General features: G+C 45.0%; 1 protein-coding gene across 3 annotated transcripts in view; it reads right to left on the bottom strand.

Annotated features, from left to right (window-relative positions):
• CACNA2D4 (calcium voltage-gated channel auxiliary subunit alpha2delta 4) overlaps positions 1 to 14,156 on the bottom strand; it is a 97,174-nt gene extending 83,018 nt beyond the window's left edge. The window contains exons 1-8 of one of the 3 annotated variants that reach the window (XM_032445295.1): positions 13,496 to 14,156; positions 12,008 to 12,067; positions 10,314 to 10,476; positions 7,942 to 8,073; positions 7,030 to 7,090; positions 6,333 to 6,483; positions 5,090 to 5,164; positions 4,211 to 4,300 (exon numbers count right to left, since the gene is read on the bottom strand). In XM_032445295.1, the coding sequence (XP_032301186.1) occupies positions 4,211 to 4,300; positions 5,090 to 5,164; positions 6,333 to 6,483; positions 7,030 to 7,090; positions 7,942 to 8,073; positions 10,314 to 10,476; positions 12,008 to 12,067; positions 13,496 to 13,534 (771 nt within the window). In that variant the 5' untranslated portion in view covers positions 13,535 to 14,156. Of the gene's footprint in view, positions 1 to 4,210; positions 4,301 to 5,089; positions 5,165 to 6,332; positions 6,484 to 7,029; positions 7,091 to 7,941; positions 8,074 to 8,563; positions 8,701 to 10,313; positions 10,477 to 12,007; positions 12,068 to 13,495 lie in introns of those variants that run through there. The other 2 variants (XM_032445296.1, XM_032445298.1) reach the window with 2 other exon arrangements.
• Between the last annotated feature and the right edge of the window lie 585 nt (positions 14,157 to 14,741).

Raw genomic sequence — 14,741 nt, 5'->3', positions numbered from 1 at the left:
ATGTAAGTTTCCATCACAGAGGTGCAGGGTTATGGTGGTGCAGGAGACATCAGAATGAGGCACAAATAACAGATATGCAAACCTTGTAATTACAAAAGCAGCTTATTTAGACTTGCAATCTGCAAAGTGTTTTGTTCAGTTATTAAATTAATGCTTTACTAAGGTTGCCCACCATTTGAACAAACTACTTCAGACATCTCCCCTATAGCTTCTTTAGACTTCACAATACTGAAATACTGAGAAATTCGATGCTGTATCAGAAACAGCAGTCTCCTAATTACTGGAGTAGATGATATTTTCAACAGGGAAAATGAGATCATCACTGTCACAGAAAGAGAGATTAAAAAAACAGATTTAGAAAACAAATGAACAAGAGGTAATCCCTGATGTTTGGATCCTTTTGTGGCTGGATGCAGATGTAGAAATGATCTGGAAACGCTCACACGAAGTTCTGAGCATAATTCCCTGTTCTGACTGAAGACTTTTCAGTGTGAAACAAGGTGAGATGGGGAGCAAGATGACCAAAGACCAGACGTCTGAAGTGGTGTGGGCTAGAGATTCGGTCTGTGATTTCTCCTGTATAAGTTTGCACGAGACTATGATACTATGTTGCCAGGAGTAACCCGCACGATCTAATCTATTCAGGGTCACGGTGTCTTGTGCTCAATTATTTGTTCATTGCTATTTACGTTGCAGTTTCAGCCTGGTCAAAACAATGGTGAAGCAATGGGAACATCAGCAAAGCTCAGTGGCATACACATCCCCTGAATAATGATACACCCATCTGGCCAGATGGCTGAGTGGTCCCCCTCCACCTCTGCCTGCCCCATTCACACAGACATGCCTACAGAATTATGAGGCATTCAAACTAATTGACAAGTCCCCCCTAGGCAGAAAGTTAGCACTAGGGAAGAAACAGAAAGTCATTGAAGGAGAAACAAGAGATGGCTTTAAGCAGAATGGCAGAGGCTGGCAAACAGGAGATTGTAAGCTTTGCATATCCTGGAAAATATACTGCAGAATCCAAGTCCAGAAAGATGTGAGTGGAATGAAGAAAAGATTTATAAACTTTCTGGTGAGAAGAAAGGGAATACAAAGAGTATGTTGGCAGATGGTCAAACAAAACAAAACAAAAAAGACACAACAAAGACAGCAGGGAAAAAATCAGACAGAATGCATTATAGCCTCCTATGCTTTATCATCAAAAGAACAGTATCGTAGTGGCTGGGTACAGTCTGAAGGGGTAAGAAAGAATAGAAAGGATTACAGGGAGGGTCACAAAGTGGTTGGTTTAAAGAAAAGGAAAGCTGAAAGCATTCAAATAATCTGTGCTGAGCAGAAAGGGTAAGAATTGCAGAAGGTGCTGCTAGACCTGTGGGCTGAGAGCAGACTGAGACCTTGCTGAGATCCCAAAGGGCAATAAGGTACTGACAGAAAGTACATTCTATGTGGGAAATAAACTAGATGGATAAGTAGTCCTTAAGCATCTACACCAGTGCTAGAAAAAAATAGTGACACTCCTACCATGAGTATGCAGAGGTAAAGTCCCACCTAGGTGGGATGTAAGAGGCCACAAGCTCTTTCGGTTTCTTACATCAGACAGGTTTACCCTCTCCATGACACTAGTTCTCAGAGGTTGACCTATAATGAATATATGAATGTATGTATGACACCCCTAGGATTTGGGGGAGCATATTTGCATAGGTATATATGTACCTACATTGCACGACTATGCAAATATAAAAATGTATTTACAATTTATTTACACTGGGAAGAATAATTGGAGGCTCCAGTGCAGAGACAGATCAGCTGCCTGTGAATTAACAATGTGACAGAGTCTGAAGAAAAGTAACTGTTGTCTTTCGTTGCTTTAAGAGGGATGTGGAGTGTAAAACAAGGGAAGTAATTATTCTGCTCTGCTTAGTGCTCGATAGGCTGCAGCACTGGGTTCTGCTGGGAGCACTCTGCTCCAGGGAGGGCAGTGGCCAAACTAAGAGCTACACACCCGATGGAAAAAAGCGAGGAGACGTGCCCAGCATGTGGGAAGAAAGAAGGCAGCAGTGAGATAGACTCAAACTTGATAAGCCAAAAAGGAACTCAGAAGGCTGCGCTTGACACTTGAGAATTGGAAAATGCTTTTGAATGTGTGCTTAGCACCATCGTTCCCCTGAGATGCATATTTCAGTGAAACTACGTGGTGTGTGGCTAAATTGAAACAGAGAGTGTAAGTGGCTTATGGAGCGTGGCAGAGGCAGGGGATGCTCTGGCTTACTGTGCTCCTGGAGCTGCTGTGTGGATTGCGTTTGAGATTAAAATATGCCCTGCTTCCCCCAGGGCATCATGGAGGGAAACAAGGACGGTGAGAGACCGTGCTCTCCTTCACCCCCTCTGCCACTCGTAGCTCACTGAATGCATCTCTGCCAGGCTATTAATTCTAAAAGCAATTGGACTGAGGAAAATTACCAGGGAAATTTTGCAGTCACTTTCATTATAGATATTATTACTGGTTGTCTATTGTAATCAGCAAAGCCTGTTTCACCAGTGTGATGTAGCATCTTTCATTCTCTTGCTTAGGCTCTTGTGAACAATAACAGGACAGACAATCTGCGAGGAACAGTTATGATTACAGGCTGAGAATGTGAATTTTGTCTGACGGAGGGGGGTGGCTGCTTCCACCCAGACTGCACTCCAGCCCCTCTGTTGCATGCCTTATCTGCATGACTACAGCAGGAGCACCATGGGTTTGTTGCAGGACATGGTGATGCAGCCCCTTTTCTGCCCCTATGAGTGACTGGGATCTAGTAAAGCTTTAAGAGATTTCAAAGTCCTTGAACCACACGCATGCTAGCAGGGAACATCCTTCTGCAGGCTTGGGGATTGCCTAGTCCAATGAGTGAGACATGCTGGTTGTGGAGGAGGTGTGCAGCCTCTTCTCTGGTGGGACCAGGCTGGTTTTGGTTCATGTGCCTGGCAGAGCTACCTGTTATGTCAGCTGGGACAAGGAGGCTGTCTTCAGGGCTGTGCTCCCTTCTTCTCCATTGAGCCCTGCAAAACTGTGCTGGTTAAGAGGGCCTGCAGCTGAACTGCGATAAGTTTCTTTAATCTGTTGTCACTGTACATAACCGGTGACACTTTAAGAAACCAGTTCTATTCTGGGGGAACAATGGTTTAAGTATTCTTATTTATGCTGCTTAAGCCTACATATGCTCTGGGTCTTTTGTTATGAAGATGAAATCTATTTTGCCATAAAATGCAAGGATACATTTAGATAAACCTAGCAGACATCTAGTGCATGTAATTGTTCTAGGTTTGTATCATTGCTGTTTCCATGATCATCTAAGCAATTATCTTCCCCAAAATATGTCAAACTATATCAATGATGATGCTGAACTACTCTTCTTAGTTTGCCATTAAGTACATCATGCTTTAGGCACCACTGCCAAGCCAGCTCAGCCACCACCACTGGTGGATTCAGCTCTGATCATACTTGCACCAGCATAAATTAGGAACATGGCCACTACGTAGCCAATGAGCTTAAATTTATAGTCTGCAAAACGAGTAAGAGTGGAGAATCTTTCCCAGGATGCCAAGATCTCTGTTACATCCTTTAACATCTGCACCCTCATTTGGGCCACTGGCATCATACTGCTATGTATATTTTGCCAGCACCAAGGGCACAGACATCTTTCCACCTAACCCACTACAGACAGAGCAGTGAGGAGGTGGGGGTATCCAGCAGCTCTTGGACCTTTTTTTTTTTTTTTTTTTTGGTTAATATTTCTTAAGGAATAGAATTCAGTCACACATTTACCTCCAAGCAGAACTCGCAAATGTTCACATAAGGCAATGAATTATTTATGGGCCTTATCACAGCCAAAATCCTCCTGGCCTATGATGAGCCAGTGCAACACAGCAATGAGGAGGAGGAGAGGCTGATTCAGTGGGGCCAAGTGAGGAGATGTCCCTTCATCTGTGGAGTCCTCATATCCATGAGCACGGTTCCCCTGGGCACTCAGCTGCCATCCTGGGCAGGTTCAGTAGCACAACCTACGCAAACCTATACCTGGTCACTTTTGTCACAAATTCGAGACCTGAGAGAGTAGTTTGTATCAACTCCCCCATAGCATCATGATGACTGTGCTACATCAGATACAGAGGGGAGAGCAGGGATACACGTGCCCTGTGTGAGCATCAGCAGAGAGCCTCTCACCTCCCTCAGGATTTTGAAGGACTCCGTCAAGGCCTTGTTCACCGTTCCCACTCCTTTTGCCTGCAGTTCTTCCACCAGCTGCTTGAAATGCTGTCAAGAACCCAGAAAAAGCAGTGGTGAGCTGCAAGCAGCCTCGTTCTTGGAGGGGGGAAGAAAAAGAGACCTGACAAACCCATCCTGGTGGGCAGGGTAGTGTCACACTGCCACAGATGGAGGTGGATAAGTGGCTGTGCTGTTAGCAGCGCCATCATATTAGAGAGGACAGCCCATGGTCTGTGAATTCCCAGTGGACCGTGAAACATCACACAAGGGGAAAAAAAAACCAAACAAATAGAAACTAGACTTTCCTCTATCCACATCTTCAGGAAAAACAACAACAACAAAACCATTCCTGTGTAGGAGAGAGCAACAGAATAAGGGGAAAAGAAAACAAGTGTTCAAACTGGCTTTGATCTGGTTGAGACAAAGCCCGCAGAGAGTGCTCTCCACAAAATGGACAAGGTCCAAAAGACACGAGGGTCTGCTGGGAAATGCTGTAGGAGATGTCACCCTCGGGGGGCGTGCTCTGCAACCCAGAGCTGGGCTGGGAGAGAAATTTGGAGAGAAAACTGATGAAGATGTGAAGGGATGCACTACCTGGTTGCTATCATTTAGCATCAAATTAACCCAGTGTCACAGTGCCTTTATGCAATGATGAGCCAGAATCAGCATACGCCACTGAGCTGGTGTTTGCTTCTGAAATGCAGACCTACATGATTCTAGGAGATAACTTTCTTTTTCCTAGAGTTTTGTGTTGCAGCATCTTAACCCCATGCACTTATCACGTTAAGTGATATGCCTTTATTGCCTGGATAGCATTAATGGAAGCCTGGTACTCACCTCTCTGTTGTCTCTGTCTGCTTGGACCAGGATACCCTTAAAACAGGGTTCAATAAAATGAACATAATCATTGTACTGCAAAGACAAAATGAGGATAAATTTGATGCAATATCCTGAGTGAAGGCTGAAAAGCATTCACATAACACATTTTATATATTTTTCTCTTTAGAATTTGTTTGTAGTGATCAAGGAAAAAATATAATTCACGTATGTTTAAATAATTTGTTAATTATAGGGTTTGCTGTATTACATTTGGGCACATCCACACATACAATAACTTTTTCCCCACCCAGGTATTCTAGATATCTCCATCCTCTACAAGCCCATGCCCCCTCTTACAATTGCTTATTATAATATTTACTCATATTTTTTTGACTTCTGTAGACTTTGAGCTCCAGTCATCAGATGAACCTTGTCAGTGGTTTTGTAGCCCAACAGTCACACAGCTAAATAGTAACATGTCAAGTTAGCCCACATCCACTGAATTACTAGTGCTGTGTCTGCTTCCAGCCTGATATGTATGTGAGGAAGGAGATGCCATTATCAACCTTTTCCTCTAAGGTTCAGATGAGCGTATTTGTCATAGGTTAAGGTAGTGCTTACTGATGGTTACCAATGCTCAGCTTATCAATAGGAGCTTAGGTCAGGCTGTAATATACCTGAGCCAGAAGGCTCTTAGTGTAGGTGTAGCATCACCTGACCTTTCTGTGATTTGAAAAAAAAATATATATATATATGTAAATATATATATATTTATTTTTAAGAATAGACTATATTTACATCTTCTTAACAATTTCCTTCCTTTTATCTGCCAATGCTATTCATCCCTCCATCCATCCATCCATCCATCCATCCATCCATCCATCCATCCATCCACCATCCATCCATCCATCCATATAAAGACAGAGCTGTCGCCACTGGAGTTTCTAACCATATTACACAATGGGAAAGCTGTCATGAAAAAGCAGGTTTTATATCTTGGTGATTATGCCTCAGCAAACTTATATGCAAAGCCTGGTGAAAGAGGTAGTGCTTGAATTAGCCTTCAGAATTAGGAGGTGAATGGCCATTTGCCTTTAATCTGTCTCAGAATCCTCCAGTCTTGCTGTGAATCATGGAAAAATTTTCCTCTTGTGTTTATTGGTGCTGGTTCTCTCTGGGTAATCAGACCATTTTCATCATGGCCAGGGTCTTGAAAAAGGAGAGAGTAGTACCAGTGCATCCTGACCAAAGACATACTTACTGCAATGATATTGACAAAGTCATTTTCCCCAAGAGTATCTAGAATGGTGACAATGGTGTGTTTGGCAATGGTCATTCGCAGGCCCTTCATGCTTCCGCTGACATCCACAATGATGACTATGTCCTTGGGAGAGGTGGCTGCTTGGATGTACCTTGATAAAAAGAGGAACACAAGAAACCATGTTGAGAGTCTGGAGTGGTGAATTTCTGGGCATATGCATCTGGGTGATGTGAGGCACAGCATAATGTGCACTATGAGTATGGCTATCCCACAGGGTCCAGCTGTTCACCAAGCAGGGCTCTTGCTACACACCTGTCTGTCCCACTGGCCTCAGCCCCTTCCCACATGGATAAGAATTGGGACAGCTGCAGACATATGTCCAGGTTTCAGCCAAGAGTGTCAACTGCTACTATACCATTCAGATGTGCTGGACAAACTGAGTGGATGCTTGTGTTTCTGAGTGAAAAGCCCCATTCCTTTAGCATCAGGATTAAGAAGGATGGGACAGAGGAAGGATGCACATGCAATACTTTCCATGTGGCACATGTCAGATCCCCTGCGGAAAGCTGGCCTCTATTTATTTATGTACCCTTCTCTTGCATGAACAGCATAGCACAGTGACTGCTGATCAGTAGCTCCCCAGGTGTCACCTTGAAAAGAGGGAGAGGGAGGAACCAACTTTCTCTGCAATGCTTACCAGCCACGATTCCTGCAGTCAAAGGAGATGACCCCATTCTCATCTGGTAGCCACTTTATTCCTGAGGGGAGCAGCAAAGGGAGCAATCATCAGCATAAACACAAACAGGCATGGACACCCTGCCAGTGTCTCCATAGCATAAGCAGAGCTGTGTGGTGTTCAGCAGTTCCCAGAAAGCTATTAAAATTTTCTTAATGAATATTGTTAGGTGTTGGCTGGTATCTCTATATAGTCTGGTAAAATTTGAGGAGCAGTTGCACTTAACTTACTTTAAACATTCTTATGTAGTTCTCCACATCTTTTTTCTCATCAAGAGCGTAAGGCAGCAGCTGCAGAGAGAGCGATGTGTCCTACATTCCCTGCTGGAGGCTCTGCTCAGCCAGTCCTCTGTTCCATTCTGTAGCACTTGGCAGGCAGGTCATAAAGCAAGGGCACACAGCCATCTGACAGAGAGGTCACCAGGCCATACTGCAGCTGTGGAGGGTCTCAGCCTCCTCCAAGCATGCGTGGGCCCTCCCTCTAGTGCTATGACCTTACACAGTGCTCACAACCAGTGAGCAAGTAAGTCAGGCTGAGCAGCTGTTTTGGGCATGTGTGGCCTTGGGGATGAAAAGGGGCTGTGGCACTGTGACTGCAACTAAAAAGCAGCAGGGCAGTCTGACCAAGGCACAATCCTACAAACAGGCTTCTCTGGGGCTTCAAGTGCAACATACCTGGGGGGCAATCTTGGAAAGAAATAAGGCTTTCTGCCCTCTATGGATGCTATTCCTTCAGCCTAAGGTAGCACTAAGACTTTTGGTTCACCACACTTTGTCCTTCATAAGGACATGCTATGCCCACCCTGGGCTTGCACACAGCTCCACTTCATCCTGCTCTGTGCTGAAAGACTTGAGCTGATGGCTGCGCTCTTACCTGGGTAGAGCCTGAAGAACCCTGTGGAGCTGCCAAAGTACTGCCAGGTCAGTGTAGGATCCCTTTCAAAGTTATCCACAAAGACAGGGTTCAAGGCTTCTGACATGTAAACACCATTCAGGATGTCAGGATCTGCAGTGAAAAAGAGTATAACATGAGCAAAAAAGGATGTATAGGAGGGGAGACTCTCCTGCCTCACCCTCCTTCAAGATGCAGATTGGGATGGGAATGAAGATGACCCTGGAGGAATACAGCCTTCTCCAAAGGTGTTTCTTCCTGATCTGCCCAAAGTCATGTCCCTTCATCACAGTCCCTCACAATGACTCCTGTCCCCTCACCAGCAGCTCTCCAGTAGAAGCAGTGGAGGGAGCAGAATGCATGGTTCAAGTCAACTACAGAGGGCAGGTCATCCCTTTTGGCTGGAGGTGGTCCCAGCTGGACCATATACCACTATTCCTATTTCTCTTCCACCCAGTCAGAAGAAGGCTCTGAGAGACTAGGGATGATAAGCAAGTGAGCACAGACAGGTCTGAGCTGTTGTAAGCAATTGCTGGAAGCACCACTAAGTGGAACAGCCTTTCTGCAGTGTTTAAATTTATGCTAGTCCCCATGATGCAATTACCCTAGACAGAGGAGCCCTAGGTTTTACATGCTGTTTCTGTCTCTCCACTTTTTCCTCGCGTTTTTCTTCCTCTCTTTCCCTCTCCTTCAGAAAGCTTGAGTTGTCCTCCCTTGCCCTCGATCTCATCAGAACCAATATAAAGTTGCAGATTTGTGAGAAGTCGTAGGAAGCAGCGTACATGCAGTGTCTGTGTTGAGTCATTGCCTCGGGGGACCAAACAGAGCAGCAGCAATAGAAGAAGGGAACTGTAGGAAAGTGGTCACAACAGGATTAACAGTATTAATGTCAAACAGGACAGGAATTTGACCTACCACTTCCTGTTTAGTCATTTCAGTTTTGATCAAAGTAGCAAAATTTAACTGGCTCCCCAGTGATGGGATCAAAGTAGCTCATGCAGGAAAGGAGCCAAAAGAGCTGTGGAGAGCAAAAGCTTGCTGAGCCCATTGCCATACATGAGAGAGGGAGCAAGTGCTGCCAGGCCTGCTCCCAAGAGGAGCCCCGGGTACAGAAACAGCCTCCACCACATCCTCCTCCATATCCTGCTTATTCTCCAGCTGCAGCAAGAGCAGCTGGATGGTTTGTGTCCAGTTGTACAGACAAGAGATCAGATAGCTGGGTACAGCATCTCTGCTGTCTCTGACAGCAGCCATTTGGCCACCTTTCCATGTGCCACTGCAGCCAGCTGCCTACCTTGTGCTCAGCTGCAGCCAGCCCTGCTGGTGGCTTGACTGTGTGCAAGTTTTTGTGTCTGGGGGTCTCAGACCAGATGAAATCAATTTAAAATCTGGCGAGAAATGAAACTCCCTCTATTGTCCCTCTAAATAATGTACCAGTTGTGAGCTCAGTCAACAGTGCCAGCCCCATCTGGTCCTGAGGTTTGTAAATGAGCTCCATCTATGAAAGAAATAATGGATTTTTTGTTTGTTTCCCAAATGTATTCAACAGGAAGAATGAACTGGGTGCCAGGCAAGGAGCCAGTTCAACGCATCTTTGTGTGTTGACCAAACTCAGCAGTAAACTTAGGACAGTCACAGCTGGGTTTTAGCCAGCAGCTTCTGCAGTGTGTGCATTGTCTTAAGAACAGACTATTTCCTGTTGCATAGGTAGAATGGCATCAATGTGCGAGGGTGGGAGGACAGGCTGGGCTCAAATGAGGCTGTATGAGCCTCAGGGTCTTCCTGGGCTCCTGCAGCTACTAAAGTCTCATTGAGAAATGCAAATAGCCCAGAACAGTCATGCCCCAGTAACAGCTGTGAATTGTCACCATTCCCCTGTGAGTGAGCTCACTGGGAATTAAGAGCGTCTGCATGGTGTTAGGCTCTCATAACCTAGAGATACTTGGGATCTATTTTCTCAGCCGAAATCAGTGAGATTCTTGACGCCTAAACATCTTGATAGATCGGACCCTTTGTACAGAATAGCAATTGCCAATTGCATTTCATTTCACAGCATCTCTGGTTATAGAGATGAATCTAACAGACTACGCCGCCTGCCTAAAATGGAGGACTGTCTATCACTTAGAGGTCTTCCAAGAGCAGATTGCACCTGAGCCTTGTCACAGTGATAGACTGCAACACAGGCATAACTGCATCTTGAGAAAATACCTTTCCAGACCCGTTTTTGTTTTCTTTCTTTCTCAATTTTTCTTTCTCTTTTCCTTTCCTCATCCTCTCTTCAGATCTTATAACTCCCATTTAGATTTCACACCACCCTACTAGGAGAGAGAAAGTAAAGGCCAGTCATCCATTACCTTTGTTGTAGACATTGGTAGGGAGCTGGATATCACTGTATGTTGTGTTTACCAGCAGGTTATTGAAATGCTCATTTGGCTCCAGAATGAATTCATCTCCAAGTTCCACGTAATTGTCATTTTCATCCTTCTCATTAATCAGGAGGGAGTTGTAGTAATCAAACTGTTAATGAAGACAATGAAAAAGAGAAAGACAATGAGAGCACAGTGATTAGTACTACCTGAAAAAAATTAAAGGATGTTTTTTCACACAAAAAAGGAGGGAAATCTGGAGAATATGGGCTTCAATTAGCCTCAAGATGAGTACCAAAGGACAGCCGCTGCCAATGAAAAGTGTCAAGCTGCCCAAATTACGGTTCCTGCCCAGTTTCTTGTTGGCAGGTTGCAAGCATAATCAAGCCAACTGCCAAAGAGCCTCCTAAGAGCAAAGGGATGCAGTGATAGATTCCCATGGTCAACCAGCAGCATTTATGCTGCTGTCTGGAGAGGTATAGTGTCTCACTGGATCTGGCTCACAGGTTTGCTAGAGAATGCCTGTACTGACCTTAGTTGCCCCATCTCTGGAGTTAACTCCTGATGTACACTGAGATTGGATTATCCTCTCACTGTCACTCCAGGCAGCAGAAGCTCATCAAGAGCAAAGAACAGAGCAGAAGGTGCTCAAAGACAACACAAATCTCCCCTGTTAAGGCCCCCTGGGGATTTAGCGGCTATGGACATGTTAATGTTTTCAGGACAGTCTTCCCTGTTGGATAACAGCCGTTTTTTTTACTTTATCTGAGGTAAGAGGCCCTTTAAAGGCTTATTATGTTCAAGTACTATCAGTACTTGGAGGTGTGATCTGTGTGTGTGAATAAAGGGCCATGTGTCTTGATACTGTGAATGCAGCTGATGCAAGAAGTATAAGACTACAATGTGATTCGTAAACAAGTGGGTAAAAGAGATATCTGGGTTGGTTTTGTGAAGCATTTTCAGTCCCTGCCTTTCCTAGAATCAACAGTAGCCTGCACTTCTGCTATGCACTCAGTGCTTAGTGTGGATAATGGACTTCATTAATCAGTTTGCAGTCCAGTTCCTTTCACCAGCAATAATCCTATAGTTTAGTTACAGACAGTTACTAAGGGAAAGCCAATTGTCCAAGTTGCATGGACAGCACCAAACTTTTATCCAACAGGAGGTCTTGACAAGTGTGTGTTTGCAAACTAGAGAAAAGATGATGGCAGCTAGTGAGAAACTCTGCTCATTGGGATCAATAGTTTGCTATGGGTATTAGTAACATTATGACCTTTGCAACAGGATTGTCCCTGTTGCTCATACGCCAATTTTTAGCTAATATCCCAGGCACCAGCTAATTTGCGCTAATGTGTCACAGAATGACAATGCTGGTGTGCAATAAAGGTAAAACCTCTATTGCAATATGATGCAACCCAGTGTCTTCCCAAATCCCTGTCATCCCTGTGTCAAAGGGATTAATCCCCTAGGTGTTACTTAGGCTTGGGATCTGCCCAAGGAGTTGTGTTAGTTTCTAGATCAGCTGAGTGTTTTGAAGACAAAGATACTCCTAAATTGGCTCCTGGATAGGTCACGTGCACTGCACGAGGTGCTAGAGGTGGGAGGGTGCTGCTAGGTCAGCCTGTTGCCTGGTCCTTATGAGGATATGAACCATATTTTGTCACTGACAGGGACCAACTTACCTCCAGTGAGGAGTTGTACTCGTGGTTCAGATCTGCATCCTCTGCTGCTTCCACCAACCTCTAATGAAAATAAAGAAAGACGAGATGCTATGGGAAGTGCCCAGAAGCTTTTCCACCACTAACAGGCATTCACATAACAAGAAGACATGACTGTCTCTTTCACTACAGCACAGATACTAGGCTACAAACATTCCCCTTCCTTTTCTATGCTGTCATCCCATGCTGCAGATTTATGACTTGGAAGTCACAGCTTTTATTGCTGAGTGCGTTTACACCTTCTTACTCTGGAGTCCCTAAAAGCCTCCCAAGGAGTCTCAGTCATTGTAGGCCATATACACACAAATAGAAACATATTCATTTAGATGAAAAACAGATATATTTCATTTTCCATGAACCCGTCCAAAAAACCATGGGAAAGGCATTTTGGACCCAGTCTGATGTCAATAACTTGTCAAAAGAAAAGGAGACACAGTCTGCTATTGTTGCTAAGAAAAAAGACAGTAACTTGGTTTTGTAAAGGACTCGGTGATGCTATGGCTGTTTATGAGATCTGACCTTTTATGGTGCCAATATAATCACTAGTATTCTCCAATATAATGCTTCAGGGCACTAATTCTCACTTCACATGCAGGCTGGGAAGGAATCCAGATAAGAATGCTCATGTTTTCAGAGTTGCACAATTAGTGACACTTTCAGCAAAGATACTTTGTGCTCCTTCACAAAGGATAAGGCAATCCAAACACTGGAAAGGTCTGGCTGTGAATTTAACATAATGGGCCAAAGCCCTGGATCTAAATATGCCCACATTTCAGTTTGAGATTCAAATGATGTGTTTCTGTATGACTTTTCCACATTAGACGTCTTAAACAGTCAAGGCTCTGTGACTACAGAAATATGCTTTGTATAGTGGGTAGATAGATCCTTAGATGTGAGAGGGGCCGTAATGATTACCTGCTCTCCTCATCCACAACACAGCAACATCTGAAGCCCATTTGCCACCTACACCACATTTCCCATTGTACACTGAAAGTCCAAGTGTTTTCCTTGAAGATCTTGATCAGGGAATGCAAGAATTGAGCTACATGCAGCTGAAACAAGCTACTATAGTCCTCAGTGGCCAGAGAGCATCATGCAAGAATGAACTTTATTTTCACTTATCACACGCTTTTTCCCTTCTTTTAACAGTTACAGAATTAAACACCTTTAAGGAGAAAAGTGTTAATTCCCTCATATTTATTCCTAGACTTTGTTTTTGTCTTATTTCTTACCCTGGGCTGACAAAGCAGCCAGCATTCCCCTGTCTGAACGCCCACGTCCTCCCACCAGTGTCTACTTTAAGCTCAGAGAAGCCAGCTGCTCAGCTTGGCAAGGAAGTCCTCACACAACCCCTGTGCCCACGCACCCCTGGTGCAGGCAGAGGGAGGTCAGCACTGGCTGCTTTGGAGTCATTGGGAGGGGACTTCCTTCCCATAGGGCCCATGGCCATACCTCAACAGCTTCCACCTTCCTGCGGAGCATGCTTTCCATCTGCTCTGAGAACTTCTTCACAAGCTCCAGGCCATCCACCTCTTTGATCTTCAGGGTCGGCTCCACATCTTTGTACTTCTGTCCAAGGGAAAGCAGAAAACCCTGCTGAGCAAGAGGTCCTTAAGGAAGGTGTAACTATTGCTGCTAGCTCTGCCCCAGACCTGTAGCACTGCGTGGGTTTGTTGTGACCCAAGTGCAGGACTCGGCACTTGGTCTTGTTAAGTCTCATACAAACTTCATGTTGTGTTGACACCATGGCAGCAATCTCACTAGGGATGTGGTCTTTTTGCAAGTACGATATGAGGAAGGGAAAAGAATGAGAAGATAGCAGAAGCTTTTGTGGCACTTTTGGACTAGAAGCAAGTGGTGGGAAAAGGACTTTGCATGTCTTGAGGGTGAGTGAGCAGAGCTTCTTTTGTTCAGGCAGCTCGCTGACCACTGGGGAAGGCAACCAAGCACAGGCAGAGCAGGAAATGCCCTGGAGACCGGGCAGGCTGAGGAGGTCAGGCAGGAATAGCAGCAGCAACCAGTGTGCAGCAGGCATGGCAGGGAGCTCTGCTAGTTCTGTCTGCCGTGATTAACAGCAAGGGTTTTACTGGATTAAAAATGCCAGGCCTCACATTCCGTCTGCTGCAGCTGATAGCTGGGGCAGTGTTGGATGATGATGAGGAGGAGGTCAGGTTGAGCACAGAGGTTGGCATAACAGTGCTGCAAGGGGGATGTTCAGAAGCCCCAGAGGGAGGGCTCTGGCTGATGACCAGCCAGCAGCATGCACTCAGCTGGTGCCTGCCCCATTTAGCTCCATGTCATGGTTTCAGCAGGAGGGAGGTGATCTCTGACACAGTTTAATCAGACCCTCCTCGGGGGGAGGAGACTAATCTCTCCTGGGAGAGGGGTGATGGGGGGAGACTACGCTAGCACAGCCATCGCGCACTTCACAAAGTGACCTGCTACCTTGGGTCACTCCTTAGATTACAAAAAGCAGGGTTCATTACCTCTCAATTATTTTTAGTGTGCTTTTAACACATTGAAGAGTGGAGGTTTACAAGGTAAAATAATCACAAGCAAACTCAATCAGCCTGCTAATATCATACTCATCTACATAAAATCAGTTTTGAGCTCAGATCCCCTTTGAGCTTTTTTTCCCTACAAACAATCCATAAAGCCATTTTGTATCTGTATTCCTGCCTTTGCTCCTGCTATTAAA

Source organism: Coturnix japonica, chromosome 1 (assembly GCF_001577835.2).
Source record: "Coturnix japonica isolate 7356 chromosome 1, Coturnix japonica 2.1, whole genome shotgun sequence".
Lineage (NCBI taxonomy): Eukaryota > Metazoa > Chordata > Aves > Galliformes > Phasianidae > Coturnix > Coturnix japonica.
The sequence above is the reverse complement of the archived record's forward strand: the minus strand, read 5'-3'. Positions and strand labels throughout refer to the sequence as shown.